Genomic DNA, 8,512 nt, shown 5'->3' on the forward strand with positions numbered 1-8,512 from the left:
AAACTATGAGGACTTGCTTGATTCATAAATTTAAGATGGATACTGGGCTGTTAAAGTAAATAAATAAACAAACTGAAAAATGACACATAGATAGTGTGTTATTTTTTTTTTTACGGGGTTAAAGCGTCTTTTTTTTTTTTGGCTTACAAAACTTTTATTTACTTTCATATGGTCAGCGGCTGCATTCTACTTGGTTAATAAATTACAGCAACAAGACTTACGACTTCCATATGCAAACTTAAAAAAGTTATAGTGCACTGCACAAATAATAAACAGATGTTTCATTTTCTGAGTGTTCGATGCTGTACAGGATACACATTTCAGAATAAATTGAAGAAGCCACCTGAGGAAAATGATTATTTATTGGGGAAAAAAATCCGTTATTTCTATTAAAAACATTAAAGTAATAACCACTTTGTAACTGGTCATTCAAAGTTAAAAAACAAGAGTGCTTAGTCTCTCTCCTGATTCAACCTTTGCAGCCACTAAAATAGCTAACATACTTGCTGCTGATAAATCAACTGAATTCCTAATGAAAATATCAGGTAATCAGTAACTTGATTATTTATGTATCACAAACACAAGTCTTGGAGAGGAAATCTAGAGAGCTCAGATGTAAAGGCTGGAGAGTTAGAACGCTCCTCGGCACACCTGGCAGGATTTTGGGAGCAGGGTGCTCCAGGAGTGACCTGTTTGGAAGGAGCTCAGTGTCACTGCTCACAGCCAGTTTTGAAGCAACTCACGATGCACCCAAAACAGCCCAGTGAGGGGAGCCCATGGCACTTCTGCCCAGGTCTATTTAAGAAAGTGAAGCAGTCAGTAGGCAAAGGGTTGTGGCCCACAGAAGATTCCTTCCCTGAAGGACTATGGTCCGTGGAGGAGTCTTGATGCAGCAGAGGAAAACAAAAGTCAGTAGCAAGGAGTGGCAGAAGGAAGCCACCATAGGCACAATCCCAGCCTCCTGCAGAGGAAAATATACTTGGTACCCACTTTAAGAAAAGAAAAAAAGGGAAAAAAAAAAAAAAAAAAAAAAAGGTCTGCAACCATCCCTCACAGGTTGCTAAAAGTAAAGCAGGAAGCTGCAAGTTAATGAAGATGAACAAAGTTATACCTAAGCCAGCCAGCAGGCATCATGCTGCACTGATCAGGTATTTCTCATTTGCAACAGCTCCAGAAATTACTAACATTTATGCAAATACTTTCATTTTAGACTGACCACAGCTTTCTTTACTGAATGTTTCCAAAGTTCAGAACAGAATTCCTAGAACTTACAAGCTCTCCTGTATTTTTCTTAAATTTTCTGTCCAACTTCAGATCCTCTGAGGATCTGAGAAGATGTGAAGAGGCCATCTACTGAACTAGAACTGCTTATAAATCATGCTTTGGGTGTATATTGTAACTATCTCATCCTCTGATGTGCAGTGCAGAGACAGTAAACCAGACAGTTTTTTTTTTTTCCCACAGAAACAAAATTATTTTTACTGTGTATTCTTTATGCTGACAGCACTGAAACTTAAGCATCTAATTTATGCAAAGCTTCTCTGCTTCTAGGCACCACATAAAAATTTTAGAGTACTCAGTGTTCGCTATAGATGTATAATTTTCACATAAAAATACTTTCAAATTATATACTTTATACCATTGGCACAGAACACAGCTCATTTTCCCAACTGCAAGCTGAATAACTATAGTATGCTTGAAAATATTTCTTTCCAACATGTAAAACCAATGCAATATTGGTTGACAACCCTACACACATTACACTGCTAGAGTCCTTAGATTAATTTAAGTGTTCTTCTATTTAAAACAAAACAAAAAAATACATCAAACAATTGTGCTAACGTGCTCATTATCTCTGGGAAACATCAAATGCTGCAGATGAAGATGAACCACAGAGAAGGCTTGCCTTATCTCCTGGACCTCATGTTTGCCTATACCACCCTGACTTCATGGCTGCTCTTACGAACAGGTAGTTACAGAAAAATTTGTCTCCCCAAATTAACTTGCAGGTTATAAATACCCACCATTACCCTAATTGGGTTAAATACCATTATATTAAGCACAGCAGATGAAGCTGAAACTCCCTCCCTCCTCCTCTGATTCTGCATCCCCTACTTCTTGACTAATCAGTTCTTTCTGGTAAAATTTGAAAGTTATCCAATTTTCCCTCTGGAGTATTCCTTAGCATCCCTACTGAAAACACGTGCTAGGAGAATCAGCTAGTCAAAGCACGATTTGCCTTTTTATGCACACAACGTTGGAATTTCAAACGCACTCATGCTGACTTTGTGGGATTTGTGCTACTACATTATTAAGATTTTCATGATCTTCTACGCAGTATCACATCTTTGCTCTCTCCTTACGAGGGAGGAGCTTCAGGGGCAATTAACCATCTCCTGCCCTTTAGAGATGCAGGCTAGCTGTCTCACATTTACTGTCCCTGACACTGGGGGCTCATGAGTGCTTTCAGTGTCCTCCCAATGCTAGAGGTGGGAGTCCTTGCTTCTGCTCCTTCACTGCTGGCCACAGAAGTTCATTCCTTTGTGTCATTCAAGCCCTGGTGCTTGTCAGGCCTTCTGTGACCCAGTTTAACTTACCACCAAAAACTAGACAGGCGATATTTCTTCCGGGTTAGTTTTCTGCCAGGTTACTTAGTTGTACCAGCTTGTGGAAGTGTCTGAGGAGCCAACCCAGCACACAGGAGAGCTGCTACACTGGCTCACTGCCTTCTCAGGCCTACAGCCTCTCCAAATATTTGGAAGCCAGATCACAATTGCTGTTGCTAAACTGAAGAACATCTACACAAGGCTGTGCACAAAGGAAGTCTATAACATATGAATATACTTCACTCAATGCTTTTTCCTCATTTTTGTGTCCCAAAATCTATTTAATGGATATTCAGTAAAGCATCTTACCTACGATGGGCAGTAGAAAAGAATCACTACAAAATATAGTTTTTGGCCTACTCAAGTTTTTCCCCAGTCTCACTTATCTACAAAGTAAATTCTGCATTAAGTAAAGGTGGGCAGAAGTATTTGTTTTTCTTAAGTTCAAGCTGCTCACTCCTTGTAGGCTAAACGGACGGCCATCTTCTTGCTGTATTAACACCTTCTGGTTTACGTCACATATTCTTGAAACCACTAATACAGTAAAATTGAATAGGTAATAAAACATCCAACGCAGCGATGTTTATTTAAAATACCACCTCAAGAATTAACAAAATAGTTGTTGTAATTATACTTACATCTTGGGAATATTCAAGTCAGCTGCCTCTCAAAAAACCAAAACTTTATTTTAAAGAAGAGTGCATTTATTTGATTACTTACCAATCAGTATTTGACCCGTTTTCATTGCTGAACTACCTGGCACCAAACCATGCACTACAAGCTTCTCTTCACTGATTCCTCTGATGACTTTATCCTTCTTGCCTTGTTTTTCTGCTCTTCTGCTGCTCCATGAGGACTGATGGACAATCCCTACCAAGGCCTCCAGAAGCCTTGGCTGCTCATCTTCTCCAGCACCGCACAGTTTTCTGGGATTTACATAAACATATATATCTTTGTATTTTTGCTGAACAGTGACACCCGTTTTCTGAGTGGATTGGTGTTTCAGTATGGAAGTAGGACCAGTGGAGTGCACGTTACAGCTTCCACTCCCTTTCTTACCAGAATGCTTTGGCAAAAGATTCTTCTTTTTTAATATTTTTGTCAATTTCTTCAGTTCATACTTTCTTTCTTTTCGTGATCCCTCCTGAATAACTTCAGCTTCATTTTCACGAAACCTGACATGATTCACTGCTGGTATTTCTGGACAGGTGTTCTGAAGTAAAGCTTCTTCTTCACTTTCACTCATTTCTAAATAAAATAATTCCCCATTTTTCTGGACACCATCCAACCATTCAGGCTCAAGGTCACTGGGAAGGAAAGAAGAATGATCAGTGATAGCTCTGATAAGGATGACTGCTATGCAAGTGACATCTGCTTACTTCCAAGTGGGGAGGGGAATACAGAGAGTGCAAGGCAAAAAAAAGCTATGCTGCCTCTTGAGTATTGGAAGCTTAGCAGCTTGAAGTTTGCCATGAAGATAGGAGCTCTTCCAGGACAGATGATGGATACAGGAAGGAAAGACATTCCTCCCAGATACTAAAATTGATTCTTCAAATGCCTTACAGGAAAATAGTCATAGCAAAAAGTGCTGTCTTTACTGAAAGCGAGCAAACAGAAGTGTTACAAGTTTTAATTAGTAGTTATGTTCATGGGCACGATGGGGCTTTGGCTTTGAGAAAAAGAAACACACCCTATTTGTTCTCTCCCATTATTTTTCCCCTTACATACTTAAAAGACTCGTACTGCAAGGTCATTGAAAGTAAAGAACATTTTAAAATCTTAATATAACAAAAAACAGATGAAATCCAGGTAACACTTTTAAAGACACGTTTAAAATTAGTATACCCAAACTCACATACAAAAACACAGGAGAAAATAGGCAGTGCTGCTACAGAAAGTTCTAGCAGCTGGAGCAGATCACTAAGCCACTAGCATCAAGCTGCTACAAGGGCAAGGCAAGTGCAGGATGTATTAGCAGGAGCGCCATCGGCAAGGCAGAGAACATTTTTGTCCTAATTTGGCAATGGCGACGTGTCAACCATGTCCAGTTTTGGATCAAACAGTTTAAGAAAGATGTAGTAACTGCAACAAGAGCACAGAAACAAGTAATAAGTAGTTTATAAACATGTTTTAAATGGAAAGAGACTGAAGGAAATCATGCTCTTCTGGTTGAGGAAAAAAAGGATAGCTGAAAAGGCAACAGGCCAAATTGTCAACTCCCCCACTCCAAGATGAACCACAGAGCACTAGTACATGAGGAGCTTGAGGATCACAACAGTCAACATAGGGAGAGCAATCGCTGTTTTAATTTACCAAAACATTAAAGCTAAATAGTAGAGAGCTTTTTGATCTCACGGACACACAGAATCAGCATTAGCAGTCTGTGTAAGCACATCTGGGATATTCTGCAAGGAAGATTTTCACCAACAGACAACACCAGCTCAAACTCCCTGCCCCTGGAAAACAGCACGGACTGACTTAATGACAGCCACATCTCATTTTCTACAAATCTGAGACTGCACTGATAACAATCAAACGAGGAAAAAATGGAATGGAGACTCACATAATACTTAACACCATTAATTGTGTGAAGCTAACGTACATTCAAACACTTTGTACTAGAACTAGCTACTTTGACTGAATAGAGGAAGCAAGCTTTGTTTAAAACCATAGTATTACCACATAATTTGAACACATGGCTTAATGATACTGCTTCAAAACTTAGCTAAGCAGAGAACATTACACATGGACACTGCATCACAGCACCTTTAACGGCTCAGAGGGAAGGTCTTGCTGGAAAAAAAGAATACAAAAAAAAAAACATGTTGATAATACTCTCTTCCTGAAACTCCAGAGACTCAAAGATGTGGAAGGATGCTGCAGACAGGAATACTCATCATGCACTTTCTCTTGAAGAAAAGTCGCCTCCTGTGATAATTTGGCTACTCCTGATGGCATTATGGCCATGAGTAAATCAGAGCTTGTATTGCTTGCAAGCTCTTACTTCAAGTCTTGAGTAAAATATTCAAGGAAGCATCAGAATGATAGCAACACCTAACGGCTTTTGTGGACAGACACTTATCTGATCTATCATTGCAAAAGGTGCAATGTAAGAAATAACACGACAGCATATTACTTGTTTGTTTGTTTGTTTTTTTAAAGTATTAGTGCATTCTGGCATGCATAAGCAAAACTGGGAAACACAAGGTTCACGAAGGGAACATTAGAAACCAACAAAGCAGAAACACCTGTGACATATTACAGCATTTTTACTCCCTCTTCGTATGGGATTGTGGTCTTTGGGGAAGCTATTTCTTCTTTGGGGTAGACATCAAACTTTCAACTTGGATATCAGTTCATACAATGATGTTCTCCACTTGTCATCTATTTTATTTGATGGTCCAAGAAAAAAAAAAAAAAAAAAAAGAAAGGGATGTGTAGGAGCATCACACTTGGTCCGCTCAAACAGAAGGAGATCGAAGGCTTGTCAAGGAAGAAAACACAGAGTAAAGTTGTTCCACGGGAATAAGCCCACAGGGAATGGAGAACGTATTGTAAGGGAACAAACTATTTTCCTTCAAGGCATTGTCACTAAGGCACACTAAAAAGGAACTATGACTTTCCAAATACAGATCCCTACAGGCACCTAAAAAGAGGAAAGTCTGAAACAAGAAATCTGTACGTAGGATATGTTTATTTATTTGTTACCTAATGCTACAATTTCACAATTACTTTAAACAAGAGGAAAAAAAAAAAAAAATCTCATTTCTCGCACTCTGCCTTGTGCCAGAACAAGCACACAAGAAACTGAGCTTCTGTGCAGGTCTGAAGGCTTCCATTAAAGATCTAACAACCTGGAAGACCTGCGTACCTCTAAGAAGTTTCACACAAGAATTTCTTCTTGGGAATGAACATCTGAACAGCTATGCAAATTGAAGTTGTACATTCATGGCAAGAGATACACCTTCACTAGAAATGAAGGAACCGAGTTCCGATTTTGAAGCAAGATAAGACTTCACCCAAAGAAACTTGTAAGCAGTAACATCTATGAGCCTTGTTCTAAAGCAACTAATGAAGATAACAGATCAAGGTTTTAATATTTTACGGCACTGCATGATTAAATTCCACCCATATAATACTCTGTGGAAGATCATTATCTTCAGTTTCCCCAGCATTTGGCTAAGCAAGGACAAAGCAGAGCTGTGGACTGAGGCACCGGTGTGGCACACGCAGAGCTGCCATCCTCTTCACAGCTATGGCTGCCTACAGGGGCTCTGATCCACCAAAAGTAGCAAAAATGATAGCAAATATTACATTCTTAAAATAGACAAAATTAATTAAAAAAAAAAAAGAGACATTTTTGTTTTGCTTTTTTTGTTGTTTGTTTTGTTTTTTCCCTCTCTTTTCTGACCTCTCTTTGGTGTTCCTCAGAGTACTTTTGTTTTGTCCATGTTTGTGGTACTATTGAGCACTATCAGTTCAACCATCAGAAGTTTTTCTGGACTTTACTAGTTGTTAACAACTTTTCTTTAATTTAACCAAATCCGGTTGATTATGAAACCACACACAGCTCATCTGTAGAGGAAGAAATGCCATTACCTCAAAATAGCTCCCAAACCTACCTTTGTACCTGCAACTTGGCAAAACCGTACTCCTTTTTCACTACAGACCCCATCATAACCCCATCTTGTTTCTGAACTTAGAAGGCTGGAGTGTTACAGGGGTATCTATGCCAACAGGAGAAACTGTTGGACCTAAAATTAGGGTCTCATGGTTCTGTTGGTTCAGTGACAGAAACGATGCATTTCAACGCGTACAGGAGTATTTTATGTTGTGCTCTGTGTGGAGAACTGTACCACAGCTTGATCTTGAGAACAAGTTAAGAATGACAGGAAGATGGTATTTTAGGTGAAACCATTGGAAAAGAAAAGCACACGAAACCAAAAAAATGCACGGCTTCAGGCAGAAATGCGTCACCACTGAGTTGTGGCTTATAAACGGGCATGGATTACACGGCTGTACCTCCAACAGCTTTGTTTCTCTGAGCTAGATGGGCGGGATAAGCACAAAACAAAGAATATTTAAACACCCTTCAAAGCTCTCCCACTAAAAGTTTCTTTTTTTCTTCTCACATAACGAAAACAACGTCCCCGACAAAGCGCCGTGAATTAGAACTGGAAATACACGCCTGAACTGAGGGGCCAGGGAGGCCCCTCGTTGTAAGTTTAAAAACTAAGCAAGAAAAACAACACCAACAAGACCCTTTATCGCCAGGCTAAACGCCGCCCCGCCACGCTACAGCAAGCCCCGCTTCCAAAGCCCCGCCGTGGCCGGGTCTCGAACCCGCGACCCTCCGAGCCCCGAGCTGCCGCCGCCGCCGCCCCGCCCTTACTCGGAGCTCGCGGACAGGGAGGAGGCGCACGAGCCGCTCCCGCCACTGCCACTGCCACTGCCGCCGCCCTCCGCGCGCCCAACGCCTTCACCCTGCAGCGGCTCCGCGCCCGCAGCAGCAGCAGCAACAGTGGCGGCTCCGCTCCCGCCGTGCCCCCCAGACGCCATGACAGCCGCAGCAAGCCCCGTCCCGCACGTGACGAGCACCGCGCCCTCCTATTGGCGGCCCGTGGCCCGGAGCCATGGAGACGCGGGAAGCCGGCGGCGCGTGCGGAGCGTTAACGGCCGTTAACGGCCGCGGCGCCGCCTCCGAGGCCCTGAGGCGGCGGGGAGCCACCGGCGGCCCCGCAGCGCTCTGAGGCGGCCGTAGCGCAGGGCCCGGCACAGAGAGCTCCTCCCGTGCCTTCTCTGGCTTGCCGGCAGAGCAGCCCAGCCCGTTGGAGCGCCCAGCCTCCCCCCGCCCCGCTTCCTCGAAAGCACCATCTGAGTCTCAGTAGTCTCTTGAAAGTCTTTCG

The 8,512-nt window shown here is 42.0% G+C and overlaps 1 protein-coding gene across 1 annotated transcript in view; it reads right to left on the reverse strand.

Annotated features, from left to right (window-relative positions):
• Positions 1–8,165, reverse strand: part of INTU (inturned planar cell polarity protein) — a gene marked incomplete at both ends in the record, with an annotated part of 41,221 nt that extends 33,056 nt beyond the window's left edge. The window contains 2 exons of the mRNA XM_084285649.1: positions 3,327–3,913; positions 7,999–8,165. Coding sequence (XP_084141775.1) covers positions 3,327–3,913; positions 7,999–8,165 — 754 coding nt within the window. The remainder of the gene's footprint in view (positions 1–3,326; positions 3,914–7,998) is intronic.
• Positions 8,166–8,512: the final 347 nt, after the last annotated feature.

Source organism: Netta rufina (genome assembly GCF_964035555.1).
Source record: "Netta rufina genome assembly, chromosome: 4".
NCBI classification, from domain to species: Eukaryota; Metazoa; Chordata; class Aves; order Anseriformes; family Anatidae; genus Netta; species Netta rufina.